A 14760-nucleotide genomic window follows, 5' to 3' on the forward strand; every position below is an offset into this window, starting at 1 on the left:
TGTTGATAGAATCCAAAAGTTATCGGGGTAAAGGCTAACGGACTCTAAGACTGGAGCATGCATTATTCTACATGTAGTGCGTGATGAAGAATATTAAATGACCATTAAATGCAGTATTTCTCTTACATGGAGACGTAAAGGCTAGACAATGACGGAAACTATTGATGTGATTCAGTAGCTTAGGAATGCAGAGAAGGAGGGCTGGACTGATAACTAGAATCATAACATACTCTTGGCAGACTCAGAGGCAGAGCCAGGCTGAGCCGGGCACTGTGAGGCAGGAAGTAAGTGAAGGGTCGAGGATTACAGGTGGGGGCTGTATCGCTCCTCAGCGAGGACTCAGAAGACAGGAGCTGAATCTGGTGTCCGGGCCCTTTTGAGGCCTAGAAACGGGGACTTTACAATGAAATAACGTGCACACTGAGAAACGTGGCAACGTAACTTTACATAGGCCTGATACTCGTAGCTTTCACGAGAACTGGAAACTGGCATACTAGTGATGGACACAACTGTAATTGCGTCTTTAATCAAACATGGGGGATACATATGCATATTTAATCATGCACACATAACATAAGATGGAGGACACGTAGGGACACAGAACATGGCAAAATTTACTTTTCCACACCACCCCTTTTAGAGCACCCCCAGTTTTTTTCCCTACTTTAAGCCCTGGTGTTAACCTCAACACAACTGAGTCAAAAAACAGTCTGGTAGGGAAACCTTTATTTAGTCGGACTCTGGGCTATGAAGTCATAGGGAAGCCATGCAAATGGCGACTATACAAGTGCCAATAAACAACAACAGTAAAACCTCTCCAAAAACAAATTTGTACTACATATGCTGCCCTCCAGGTGAGTTAGTTTCACACTGTGAGCAGGTCATTTATGGGGGGGCATCTTTTACCGAGTGGTTCTCTAATCTTAGGTCAGTTGATCGAAAGCTCGTGGGAATAGAAAAAAAAAGTATTTTCATGAAATCGGTAGATTATCTGCTCTTTAACACCACCACCTTAGCTATTTTGGTGTCATAACATTTTCTCACAAGTCTGAAAGAAGTGTGTGTATGACATACCAATAAGCAGTTACAGAAGTCACACTGGTGCTCGAGGTCCTAACGCGCTCTTCTTCCAGCCTTTTCTCTCAGTGACTTCAGTCGATGGCCTGAAAGAGGAGAGTGGTAACTCCCCATTGAAGCTGAGTGGCTGGAAAAGTCAGTGAATGGCGGCTGTATTTGTCACACTTGTCGGGAAAAAACATTCCTTAAGTGGGGCACAATCGGGACTTGGGTTTCAGATAATGTTTAATCAACATTTCAGTTCCAAAACGTAATTCGAATTTCAGCCAAGCTGTGGTGCGCATACTTTTTGCTTTATTTATATATATATATATATATGTAAATATATACATACATATATATATATATATATATATATATATATATCAAACAATTGAGTTGTCCTCTTGAAGAAAGCCTCACACAAGAAAGTAAGTATCAGCGTTTAATAGGTGACAGCTGCCGCTTCAAAGGAACATCACTTCAAACAAGTTAATGAGCCTTCTTGGGCCTAACTCGTTTCGTGCTCATCCACACTTAGTCATGGGCAGACTCACAAAGCAGGCGCACAGCAATCCCAGCACCTATGTTCACTCGTAACCCCGCCCTGTGGGCGTCGGCAATAGCAATGCCCTCTGGTCTTGGTGGTGCAGGGCAGTTTTCCTCTTATGAGTTGCTCGCGGGCCGCTAAATAAATTGCAATTGTTACCACAGTGTTGAAGTGTCATACACTCTGAAGCTGCACTTTATGACTCTTGTGGTAAAGGAAGTTATAGAGTCCATTGTAGATGTAAGTTCCTTTATTGTAAGTTCCTTCTAAGATATAAGATACAGAAGTAAGACCCCACCAGGAGCCAGCTGTTAGTAGCTCAGCCTGAGTTAACCAACTGCCACAGATCGGTATAGAGAGACACTGTGAGTCAGAGAGTCACCCAGGCATACTATGATGTCACAGATGACATAGTACAGTCTATCTAGTGAGGAATAGTGGAGAGGACATTTACTACACATCCTCTTCCCTTATGGAATAGGAACAGAACAGAGAACATAATAGGTAAAATACCTCAAATGCAACATCAGCATAAAAGTACAAGAATGAACCAGATGAGATGTACAAAGATAACTTTAGCATGAGGTATCATTAGCAGAAATGTAAAGAAAGAAAAGTAAATTTAATACTAAATGCCTCATCTCCCTCCCTTAACTAACCAAAGCAGTTAAGCTAAGTGGTCACACTCATAACCTCCCCACACATGGGTACACCACAGGGTAAACACCCTAGAACAAAAAGTGAGTGCAAACGGAGGTGCTAGAGAGAGACAAAATAGGGGTAGAACTCACTCAAGACAACCCTAAGAAAGTAAACCTCTTTCACAAAAATTCACCAAAGAAAACAATCTTTCCAAAGAACTAGAGCTTCCCCTGATAAAGACGTGTTGACACTAAAGATATGATAAATTCACTGCTCAAAGTCTTACTAACATGAAACCCTGGCCACGAGTTACAAGATGGTAGACTTTGATAAGAAAAAGTGTACAAACAGTCTCCACCAAAAGCAGGGGACAGCGGCGAGTATGAGGAATGGACTACCCGCAAACACCAACTTCCCTTGAAAAGGGTACACCGCAGGACAGTAATCTTGGGAACAAAAATTGGGGCGTGGACTACCCGCAAAGACTAAACTTCCCCTAAGAAGGGTACACCGCAGGGTAAGGACAATAACCCTGGGACTAAAATTGACCGCAGGACAGTAATCCTGGGAACCAAAATTGGGGCGTGGACTACCCACAAAGACTAAACCTCCCCTAAGAAGGGTATACTGCAGGACAGTGGTCCTGGGAACAAAAAAAACCGGGGCATGGACTACCCGTAAATACTCATCATCACAGAGTAAGGATAATAACTCTGGAAATAAAAATTGGGGCAAGGACTACCCGCACACATCACTACATGGGGCGTGGACTACCCGCAAACACAATTACATAGGGCATGGACTACCCGTAAACACTCAATATCCCCTGAAAAGGGTACACCGCAAGGTAAGGACAATAACCTTGGAACTAAAAATGGGGCGTGGACTACCCACAAACTTCAACCTCCTTTAAATGGGTACACCGCAGGACAGTGGTCCTGGAAACAATATTGGGCATGTACTACTCATAAACAGACAACCTTCCCTAAGTGGGGTACAGCATAAGACACTTCAGGATACCAACTTTAAAAATTGAATGAGTATTGACTACCCAACTACACTCAACAAGGACTTCACTCAACGCTGAATACATAGTTTACGTAAGAGCAACACACACAAATTTGTCTCAATAAAAAAACACACACCACTTTGAAAATAAGGCTATGTTAAAAAACATATGTAGTGGTAAATTAGCTGTTACAATTAATTAATTAACACAAGCTCCGGTGAGCGATCTCTCACCCGGGATCCTCGTAGATTGCACCAGGTGTTGGTAAGGATCGATTGTACAACGTGACGTAGTTAAGACTTGAGAAAAGTTTAAAACTTGCAGTGTTCAAATGATGAATAAAATCATGAAATTGAAAAGTCAGGTAAACCTTGTGAACCATCCATACTCGAATGGAACATATATCTGATCTTATATTTGCAGAACTTCCTTTTCTCAGCACGAAAACACTTTCGTAGTACCAAAAGTATTTCTCCACACTAGTCAGACTTGCGCGGTGAATCCAATCAACATGGCAGCATGCTGTCACGTTCATGCCGGATGGTTCGCAGCAAATGCGTGCTGAACAACTTGGCAAAGCAGCAGCGACAAGCTGTGGCAGAGGCTCAGACGTCATAGCAGAAAGAAGTCGGTACCACGAGATCGGTAAGGCTGTGTGTGTTAAATGTTTGTGCGCAAGAGCTCGTGACTTCTTTAGAAGTACGGCGGTTCAACTGCCACGAGGAAAACATTTCCATCATGAGTGCACCTCTATAAACAAAAATGCGCCCACTGACCGGTAAAACGTCCAACTTCTTTCCCACTGTAGATAGTATCCTCAAGTTCGCTATTTTGTTTTGTCAATACTCAAATGCTTTGCGCAAGTAGAAACGCTTTCATACACAAATAAAACTCTGCGTCTGCCTCCCACTTACTCGTGTACAAGCGACGCCTCTGATTTCACATAAGATGCTTTTGGAGTAAATGCCTGTGTAGACACAAGTGTAGACACCAACTCGTGTACATGTGTCACTTCTCAGCAGACTTCCGAGGTGCAGGGACAGTGCGTAGGTTTCAAACAAAATAGTAAGTACTCGTTCCTACAAACAAAACAGACGCAAGCAGAGTAGGCAGAGGCTACTGTAGAGTTTCTTAGAACCCAAAAACGTTTAGTTTGCATATTGAAGGCTGTTAGTAGACAAACGAACATCGAAGTAAAAACACGCGCCCAGGGTGCAGGCTTGTCAGGTGGAACAGGACACTGATGGGGTCAGCTGGGCGTTACCTTTTTGCTTAAGTATGGGTTCTTTTCCTTGTAGTTGCTTCCTTAGTTCAAACGCAGGTTTATCCTCTTCAAAACGTCGCCAAACTGTGGTAAAGGAAGTTAGAGTCCATTGTAGATGTAAGTTCCTTTATTGTAAGTTCCTTCTAAGATATAAGATACAGAAGTAAGACCCCACCAGGAGCCAGCTGTTAGTAGCTCAGCCTGAGTTAACCAACTGCCACAGTTAGGTATAGAGAGACACTGTGAGTCAGAGAGTCACCCAGGCATACTATGATGTCACAGATGACATAGTACAGTGAGGAATAGTGGAGAGGACATTTACTACAACTCTCACCTCGCAATATTGTGTATAAGTGCGGTTTATCTTAGTCTTCCTTTGAGAATATGCAGGAAAACTTGCAGCATGGCCTGCGCGATGCATAGGCAGGCTTGCCATAGTTCATATATGACATGCCTCGCAGCATCAAATGAGCGCATGCTCTCAAAGGAATGGGTGTGTCCTAAGAGGGTTGCCTGGAAATGCAGAACACGTGTTACAGGGCAGAAAAAGTGAGAGCTAAGAAACTGAAAACAAATTGAGCCCTCCTGGTATCGGCATCTAGCTCCCTAGGCGCCTCACCTACTAGTAGACAAAACTAAGAATGGCACTAAAATAAGCGGGCGAAATACAGTTCAGCTAAAATATAAATTAAATAAAACACACCAGCTGTACTGTGGAGTGGTGTGGCTCACTAGTTAGAGGCGGCAGACCCGGAAGCAGAGGACGGCCCGGAACCAGGGTTCAATTCCCGACGCGGCAGGGTCGTGGACCAGGGTCAGCGGACTCGATAATTCTCGCTTCGGTGCCTACTCTAACCAGGGATCACACTCGGCAACTCTGGGCATTAACTTGCCTCATCTCCACAACGGCCCCCCACATACACCGGGGATGCCTGGTTTCACCTTGGAGATACCCAGCAGGGATCATCTCACAGGGAAAGCCAGGACGGGTTCCCCAGTGGTCTACAGCGCTGGGACGCCCTATTGCGGGGGTAGCCATGCGCTTTACAAGACAACCTAGCAACTTAACATACTGGTAATAAGCACTCTGGTAGCAAGCCAGGATATGGGGCAGGGGGTCAGTTAATGTAGAGAGACTGCACTTTTTTCTTTTTTAATAAAATGTATTCTATACCAGAGGAAGTATTCAGACGGCATTAAGATTTGGATAAGAAGCATAGAGGGAATTTGTGTTGCAAGTAAGTAATGTGATAGTCTTTATAAATGTTATCTTTTACGAAAATTACAACATTTAATGCACGATAAGCATTGAAAGCACCAGTCATATTGTGCTGTTTTACCCACAAATTAATATATTTTATGGCTTCCACAGCACAAGCAATGCTCCTGATGAGGACAGCACAAGTCGATTTTCTAGAGGGGAGAAGACAGGGTATAGTCGCGTTAATAGGGATACCACCTCTTCTGGTAACTCATCACAGAACAGTATTATGGAGAAGAAAATAGAGGATCTTGAAAGGGTATGTGCACCATATTGTATTTTTTTTCTTTTTCAATTATGTGAACGTGTATGTATGTTTTGAAAACCTAGTTTTACACAAATATGGTGGCAAAACCAAATCTGGCTCAAATTTCAAAAACATAGCCTACGGAACTGAAGAAAATACAACATTCACATGTAACACAACACAGAATGGTCATTCTCCCTTGCATATACTTCCTTCTTTTCATAGACTGGCACCTTTTTCCCTCTACAAGCAGGAGGCAGGCCTGATGGATGGCAGGCCCCCAAGTGTGCCTCTCTGATGAAGCTGGCAGACTAAGGATATGGGCACAGCATATTAAATAAATCAGACTGAGTGGTCATGCAGGAGCTGGATAAACTGTTGAAGCAGAGAGCATTTTTAAGAAGCCTATTGGCTAAACCAATAAGCCTCACCTATGAGATGCATTTGCTTTGACAATGTTTTTTAGCCGTGTTGTACAGCAGTGTGGCTTCTGTGCAGCATGGCTGAAAGTAAACAAAAAAATAATTATTTTGTTTTGCTAATAATTTTGGTGTCGCTTGACTAATCTTCACAGAATTTCAAAAAACGCCCCCATTTTGGTTCAGCTGTTGCGTTAAATTTTTCAGGGTGATCCATCAAGAGGGGGCCGTGAAGAAAGAGGGAGCCCAAAATGCTTTTCCCCGTGTTATGTCTGTTCAGTAGTTTCAGAGATAACAAAGTTTAAAAAATATAGGTATCTGAGGACGGGAGTCCTTGCAGTGGTCTCAGATCCTACTGAAATGTGATTGGCTCCCAACACTTCAACCAAGTAGTGTTGTCACCCATCTTGGACTCTGTTTGAAGCATAGACCCTCAAAAAAAGTAAAAAAATAAGGAATAGGGGGCAGGGTAGGAATACCCCGATTACCCAGATATGGTGGGACAAGGACCACGCTAGGTGTTAAAAGCATTGTATATTTTTTTTTTTAGTGTTGCAAATTCAGATCCACAGCAAAATAAATTTTAAAAAAGATGAGCGAGCTCCCGCATGACTTTTATAAGAAGGCCACGGTGGCCATATCCCAGGGGCGTGTTTTTTTAATTATGCAGAGGTGCCCATGCGGCACCCCCACCACCTCCCAGCGGCAGCAAAGAACAGTAAAGAAATGCGGGGGGCCACAGTCCCCACCCCTCCTCCCCAGTATCCCTGGGGACCGCCACTTCCCCGGGGCGAATGGGGGCCTAACTTTATTTTTCTATATTGTACAGTGAAAGTGGCTTGTTCTCTTACATCGCACCCACAACATGGAGCTACCTTACTCAACACATCAGGGCCTCCTCCTCACTTCTTGAGTTCCGCAAGAGGCTGAAGACCTTTCTGAAGCGCCTGGACACTGTCACGGTTGATTAGTGGCTCTACAAATCTACATAACATAACAAGCTAAAGGCGCTACAGACTCTGAATAAAAGCAAGATCTCCATAATTTATATCCAGATTAATCTCAACTTCAGATTAGAACACAGTGCGTAAGGATTACAATGTCTGTGTGGCCCCAGATGCAGTGTAACCACCAGTATGACTTCTAAAATTACAAGTGCTTTCAGCACCCCAAGGATGCAGGGCACTGGAAGACCTCAGAATTTCTAGCTCTTAAGCCTGCCAGAAATTGTCTTTGCTTCTCATTTTGTACAGCTGAGACTCTGAAGTCCTAGGACCAAGTAGATTAGCACAACAGTAGTCTAGGAAGCGAGTGGATCCCACTTCAGAGGCTAAAACTGGAAATTGTGTCTAGAGCTTAATATCTAGTGGCAGCAGCTCCTGTGTGAATTGGTGGGCATAGAGAAATGTCTCAGCGGTGGCACAGTTGTCTTGGCTTCCTTACATATCTTTTTGAACAAAAAAAGAAAGATGCTTGCAGGCAGTGTTGAATGCCAGTAAGTGGGATATCGAAGAGAGGCACTGCTCACAACGAAAGAAAAGCTCATCTCTGATAGGCTGCTGGAGTCTGGTTCCATTTTACCAAGCACTTAAAATTTACAAAGGGGCAACTACAGACTCCAGGATGTCCACAAAGGAAAAAAAATTAGGAGAGGGGCGGAGGGGATTAAACAGGAAAATATTATCAATGTGGCCATCTTGAAAATGGAAAAGTTGATACCCGTCTTAAGATCAGACAATTGAAATTGTAAACCCTTAGGCAGCATTTGTCGGCCTTTTGATTTCAATGGAGCCCCATTGAACCACAACTGGAAGCAGGGAACCCCGGCCTAAGCAATTGCTGAAGTCTGAACTTCAAAACAATATATAAACAGAGACACAAATATACATCAAGTAAATACATTCGGAAATATGTTACTTAATTCACAAATAAAAAATATTGCAGAAATTAAAATGTATCCTGTAATAGGAAAGTTAAAACCTTTCAAATGTTTGTTTTATTGTTAAAAGATGACGTGATGTGCTAGACTCTAGCATATCACTTTCTTGTTTGCTCCTAAAGCATGCTCCTTTTTTTGTTGGCACATTACTAGTGCTTTAATGGAGGTACTAATTTTTATACTAGATTTATTTTTCTGTTCTTGCGCTACTCCAATGAAACAGCTATGGATGCCAACCTAATTTTTAGCATACCATTTGAAAAGCCTTCATATTTACAGAGTGATTTCAAATTTTCATTTTTACATATTGCTTTTTTATGTACATATACTTCACTAGTCTTCAAATAATATTTACTTGCTAAACAGTTTCGCGCCCCTTGGGTATGTGTAATGGACCCGTAAAGTTCTGCGGATCCTAGGTCAGGAGCTACTGCCCGAAGACAGGACTGAAAGAATGTAGGGTGCAAGAAATACTGAACCATGGCCTGGGGTTGCAAAAAAAGTTACGCCTCAAAGAAAGAAAGAAATGCAGACAGTGCAGTTTATAATCTCAGTAAACATACTCATGTATTTGAACCTCTGAATCAAAGTACTCTTTTTTTCCCATTGAACAACTTTGCATTAGCACTACAAAACTACATAATGAGTTATGAAACTCCACCACTGAAACTTTTAACAGTCAGTCCATGCAATAATGTCACATCTCAATCTTGGGATTAAGAATTTCAGCCCTATCCATCTTGTTTTCAACATAATTCTTTTTAGGTTTCGCCTGGCGAACAGCTGCGCAGCAGCGTTTCGCACAGGCGAAATCTTATGTTAACAGTATGTGTGTGTTGTCCCGCCTCTCTGTTCCATTGGCTAGCTCCATAAATGGAAGCTAGCCATTGGAACAGAGATGCGTCACTCATTCTCCGAGCAGATTCGTGGGCGTTCCGGCGATTTTTACTCATCCCGCCCATTTTCGTGCGTCATGCGGCGTTTTTTTTTTTTTTTGGGAAGGTTTGTTTTGGTCATTTGTCCGAAGATGGCGGCCGGGCAGTAGCTTACTTGAGAAGCTCCGCCGTGCCGTCTTGAACCAGCGTGTGCCAGTTCCCGCCCCCCTCTGTGTGAGGTGTGTCGCGCCTCCTGAGCAATTGACGTGGTGCTCGGGAGCTCATGCCCGTGCACTACCCAATGAAGTCACAAACGAAAAGGGGCCGAGATCACCGCCGCCGGCCCAGTACAAAACAGAAGCAAAGAGCTGTGCCTGGGAAAAATCACCGCTGCCGGCCCGGGAGCTTCGTCAGGGTTGCTCTCCCTGTCCCTGCCTACGTAGAAAAGCCGCTCTGGGATTGGTTCCAGCATCACGGATTCCCCCTATCACCCGGAAGGCTCGTCCCGGCTGAGCTGCGTCACAGAGAAGGCAGCGCAAGGCGTCCCCTAGCTACCGGGACTCCCCACACTCGTGATCAAGGGCAGAGCAATACCGGAAGCCAGGGAATGCGGCTGAGGAGAGACCTGCCCCACCGGAGAATAGTACTAACTGCCAAGCGCCTCTGCATTTTTTGATTGTTGATATTGCCTGTTGTGTTTGGGATTCAAGGGGGCGTTAATTGTACCCAAGCGCAAGTTTTAAAATAGTCGCCTCAGTATTAAATATTTTACCTATCCAACTTGTGGTCTACTTAGAATTGAATGGTCTTTGTTATTATAATTTAACGTTTCGTTCATGATGCATGGATACGTTAAAAAATGACAGCGCGTTTATTTCCACATTCGATAATTTCTTGTAATCTTATCAGATTCTTTGTAATTCAGATATCAGAAGGAAGAAATACATTGTCAACAATCTGTGGTCGTTCATATTTGTAAAAACGCACTTTGAGAAGTCAAGAATTTTTAAAATCCGAATTGGCATATAATCTGTACTGCTATTTAAATATTTAAAGTGTTCAGCCGACTATCTAAATATTGACCTGAGTTAGACATGAGCCGCCCCCCCTCAAATATTGTTCTGAGCGTGCGCCACAATGCACAAGACAGTGGTCTCTGTAGCTCACATCTGGACTGTTACTCCACACCAGGATTGGTGGTGTATGGAAGGCTGTATTTGGTTATGTTTGTAATAAAGACACGCCTAGTCTCAAGATGACAAAGTAAAACCCATTTATAGTCTCAACTGTCTCATTACAGCAGAACATCACTGTTTCCGCACATGAGAGGGTGCTGTTTGTACCGTCCCACATCTGGAGCGCAAATTACTCCACATCTCAAAGGGGTGTACGAGAAAGAAACTGCATGGTGCTTACATGAGAGTGTAACCCCCTAGATTGTCTCAGCATGCGTTACATCACTGTTTCCACACACGAGAGGGTGGTGTTTCTACTGCCTCGCATCTGGAGTGCTTGTAACTTAACATCTGACGTGTGTGACACACACTGCATGGTGTTCAGGGAGCAGTGCATAACCCCTAAGCTGTCTCCGCATGCTTCACGTCACTGTTTCCACAGACGAGGCGGTGCTCCTTGTACAACCTCACATCTGAAGTACGCGTTACGCCACATCTCAACTGTGTGCTACTGCATCGTGTTCAGGGGACAGTGCCTAACCCCTAGGTTTCCTCAGCATGCTGCACATCACTGTTGCCACACATGAGCGGGTTCTCTTTGAACCGTCTCACATCTGGAGTGCGGTATTCCACATCTGAAGTGTGTTAGACACTGCACGGTGGCCAGGGAGCAGTGTGTAACCTCTAGGTTGTGTCCGCAGCCTTTATATTGCTGTTACCACACACAAGAGGGTGCTCATTGTGCCGCCTCGCAGCTTAGGTGTGCTCTACCTCACTTCTCAACTTTGTGTGTGTGTGTGAGAGAGAGAGAGAGACTGCGTGGTCTTCTTGGGGTAGTATAAACCCCCTTGCTGTCTGCCCTTCCACGCTGTACTTTAGCATCACTGTTTCTGCCCCTGAGAGGGTGCTCTGTGTAGTTTCACATCTGCAGAATGCATTACGGTCTTCACGGGGCAGCGTCCACTCTAGTGGTGTCTCAGCTGTCTGCCCTTGAATGTTTACACACTGCCTCACCCGCTATTGCGCAAGGAGTGCTGGGTTGTTTTCCTACCCCTTTGTTTTAATGCATTATGTATTTTTAAGTGTATTCTGAATTTGGGTTGTGACACGCCTTGCATGTTTTTACATAAATAAAGCTGCATGTTATGTATTTATCTTAGCGGCTGCTTACCATTGGTGGTAAGCAACTACCTTGTTTGTAACCCGAAAACTGTTCACAGCTCTTCTATGCTTGCATGTAGTTCAGTTGTTAGAAAGCAGATTGCCCTTTTGCAGCCGAAGCTGCAGTTCTTAGCGGTCTTGCATAAAGTGTCAAGTTTCTCCCAAAAATACTGCCTAGCATGCCTGCCTGCGTCTCCCCAGACAGTGGAGTGCTAATCCTGTTGTAGTGGAGTGTAGTGCTGATTTTTCGATTTTATTTTGGAGTTTATTTTTTTGTATGTGCCCTGCGTCATGATACCAAAGGTCATGCTGGTACCTTATTTCAGGCGCCTCTGCATCTGTGCATTCACATTTACTGCCTGTTACTTTCAGCACACGTCTTGCTGGCCAAGCCAATTGAGTGGAAAGTCTTTCCTTGAAAAGGAACATGTCAGTTCAGAGTAAAACAGTTCATTTTGTAAATCCGTGCTCCAGAAATCCGCCTCTTTGCGTTTTCCTGACAGTTCTGAAGTTCTGAGGATGGACCTGTAGGACAGTTTTATCTTTTGAAAAGCCTAGTATCCTGGGCTTCCAGAATCCCTCCAATGCTCTGTGCCGTGGTTGGAAATTTTATGCACACATCACAGGCCAATCTTCTCTGCCATGCTGACGAGTGCTGTCAGCCTTTCTCCTCACTTGCTCGAATACCTTTAATCTGTAACCTTCTGGTGGTCTGGTGCAACCAGGTGACTCTGCTAATATTGCCCTGCTTTTTTTCCTATGTAACTTATATTCTTGAATGTTCCCTTTTTATCCCCACACCTCGTGTAAAGTGGGACTCCTTGAGATGAATACAAGAATAGGTGGAGATGGTGAGAGGCACTAACATTATGCATGTGTCAGACAGAACCTAAAATATCGGTTATGATTAGAGATATATGCCATGTAAAGTTGCTAAATTATGGTAGAAATGAAGACATCTCATGAACATACACAGGGTCTGTGGTCTTTCTCTTCTCCTTACGCCCCTATTCTCATTATTAGCGTCACCCTGTGCTTGGAATTGGGAGAAGGAAAAGAAGACTGTCCAAAGTCAGCAATCTCTGATATTGAAAGAGCGCTGGTGTGCACCCTTACTGCTGATACATCTTGCTGCCACTAGTTATAGCAAGAAGGAAGAGGCTCACAGAATGAGCATTGAAACAGCAGCTCACTTGAACTTTTGATACATAGATGGGCGTAAAGTTTGTGTGTGGTCGATCGTGTTGTTCCACCTTATTGCTGCCTGCTGCCATCACAGAAGGGCCTGTCTGTGGCTATTGCTTACTTACTCAAAGCTTCCAAAAGTAACAGTAAGTATCCTACGGTGGCCCACCGCTAGGTACTAGCATAGCCTGCTGAAAGATTCAGGAGACTGAGAGCATGCACAGCATGCACACCATGTGACGGCACACAGCAAAGGTGTGCCAGTGCAGATGATGGGCATCCGCCCCCTGGTTCCCCTTTCCCTGGCTGTGCTTGCTCCCCTGCAACCTGGCTGTGCTTGCTCCCCTGCAACCTGGCTGTGCTTGCTCCCCTGCCACCTGGCTGTGCTTGCTTCCCTGCCCCCTGGCTGTGCTTTCTTCCCTGCCCCCTGGCTGTGCTTTCTTCCCTGCCCCCTCGCTGTGCTTGCTTCCTGCCCCCTCGCTGTGCTTGCTTCCTGCCCCCTCGCTGTGCTTGCTTCCCTGCCCCCTCGCTGTGCTTGCTTCCCTGCCCCCTCGCTGTGCTTGCTTCCCTGCCCCCTCGCTGTGCTTGCTTCCCTGCCCCCTCGCTGTGCTTGCTTCCCTGCCCCCTCGCTGTGCTTGCTTCCCTGCCCCCTCGCTGTGCTTGCTTCCCTGCCCCCTCGCTGTGCTTGCTTCCCTGCCCCCTCGCTGTGCTTGCTTCCCTGCCCCCTCGCTGTGCTTGCTCTCCTGAGTGTGTGTGTGGCTCTGGGTGGGTGTGTGTGGCTCTGGGTGGGTGTGTGTGGCTCTGGGTGGGTGTGTGTGGCTCTGGGTGGGTGTGTGTGGCTCTGTGTGTGTGTGTGTGTGTGTGTGTGTGTGTGTGGCTCTGGGTGTGTGTGTGTGTGTGTGGCTCTGTGTGTGTGGCTCTGGGTGTGTGTGTGTGTGTGTGTGTGTGTGGCTCTGGGTGTGTGTGTGTGTGTGTGTGGCTCTGGGTGTGTGTGTGTGTGTGTCTGTGGCTCTGGGTGTGTGTGTGGCTCTGGGTGTGGCTGGCTCTGGGTGTGTGTGTGTGTGTGGCTGGCTCTGGGTGTGTGGGGCTGGGTCTGGGTGTGTGTGGCTCTGGGTGTGTGTGTGTGTGGTAGTAATTGCTGTCTGCTGAGCTCGTCCGTAGGGTACAATAGGTCTCACATTTGCGAGAGATTAAGCTAATGGCAATGTAAATGACAATGCCATTTATTTATCTGTTTTCAAAACCAACACATAAATTCAAATGTTGTCATTTACCATGCCAATAGCTCTAACTTTTCCAAAGGCGAAACCATTGCATTGTAAATGCTTGTTTTATATTGATAACTCGAAAGACTTTTTGTCACCAGGCCTTGATAATACAGTTTGTTGCCTGATTCATGACTAGAGAAACGTCATTATCACCTTAGACACTAAAGTTCCAAATCAAGAATGTTTGGAGCACCCCAGCAATACATGTATTCCTTGTTGCGTGTGGCCCAAGGATTGACAGGACTTTGTTAAATAGTTTTTATTGATATAACAAGAGAGTACCAGGGTAATACATGTCATTGATGGCATTAAAACACTGAAGAATCCCAATCCAGAAGCTGCATCATAATCCACTGCAGGAAAAGTAACATAGTATGATTTCTGTGGAATGAGAAGGCTGTCCACCAGAAAATGTAAACTGATAATTCACGAACATTTGGACCTAGACATACACAATGCTTTAATGCAAGGGTAATCGGAGAATTAGTCAGGACCCATTGATCGGGCTTTTCGCAGCATTCCTTTACCAGAACGATAGGTCATGTGGCATTCTGCTTTGCTTTTTAGCGGTATTTGTTCCACACCGTGCTTTCTAGTTATTTTTCTCCCGTTTTTGTATTCCCTGTTGTGTTGCTTTAAAATGTTTATTTGACAAGCTTGTGGTTCCACGTGCATGTTTGCACATATGGAATGTATTTTCTTGATTAGT

At 44.8% G+C, this 14760-nt stretch overlaps 1 protein-coding gene across 2 annotated transcripts in view; it reads left to right on the top strand.

Moving 5' to 3' along the window:
• The window catches only part of PAWR (pro-apoptotic WT1 regulator), a 441530-nt gene that overhangs the window by 389300 nt on the left and 37470 nt on the right, over positions 1-14760 (top strand). For both annotated transcript variants that reach the window (XM_078674246.1, XM_078674244.1), the window contains one exon: positions 5894-6041. In XM_078674246.1, the coding sequence (XP_078530372.1) occupies positions 5894-6041 (148 nt within the window). The remainder of the gene's footprint in view (positions 1-5893; positions 6042-14760) is intronic.

Source organism: Lissotriton helveticus, chromosome 1_1 (genome assembly GCF_964261635.1).
Source record: "Lissotriton helveticus chromosome 1_1, aLisHel1.1, whole genome shotgun sequence".
NCBI classification, from domain to species: domain Eukaryota; kingdom Metazoa; phylum Chordata; class Amphibia; order Caudata; family Salamandridae; genus Lissotriton; species Lissotriton helveticus.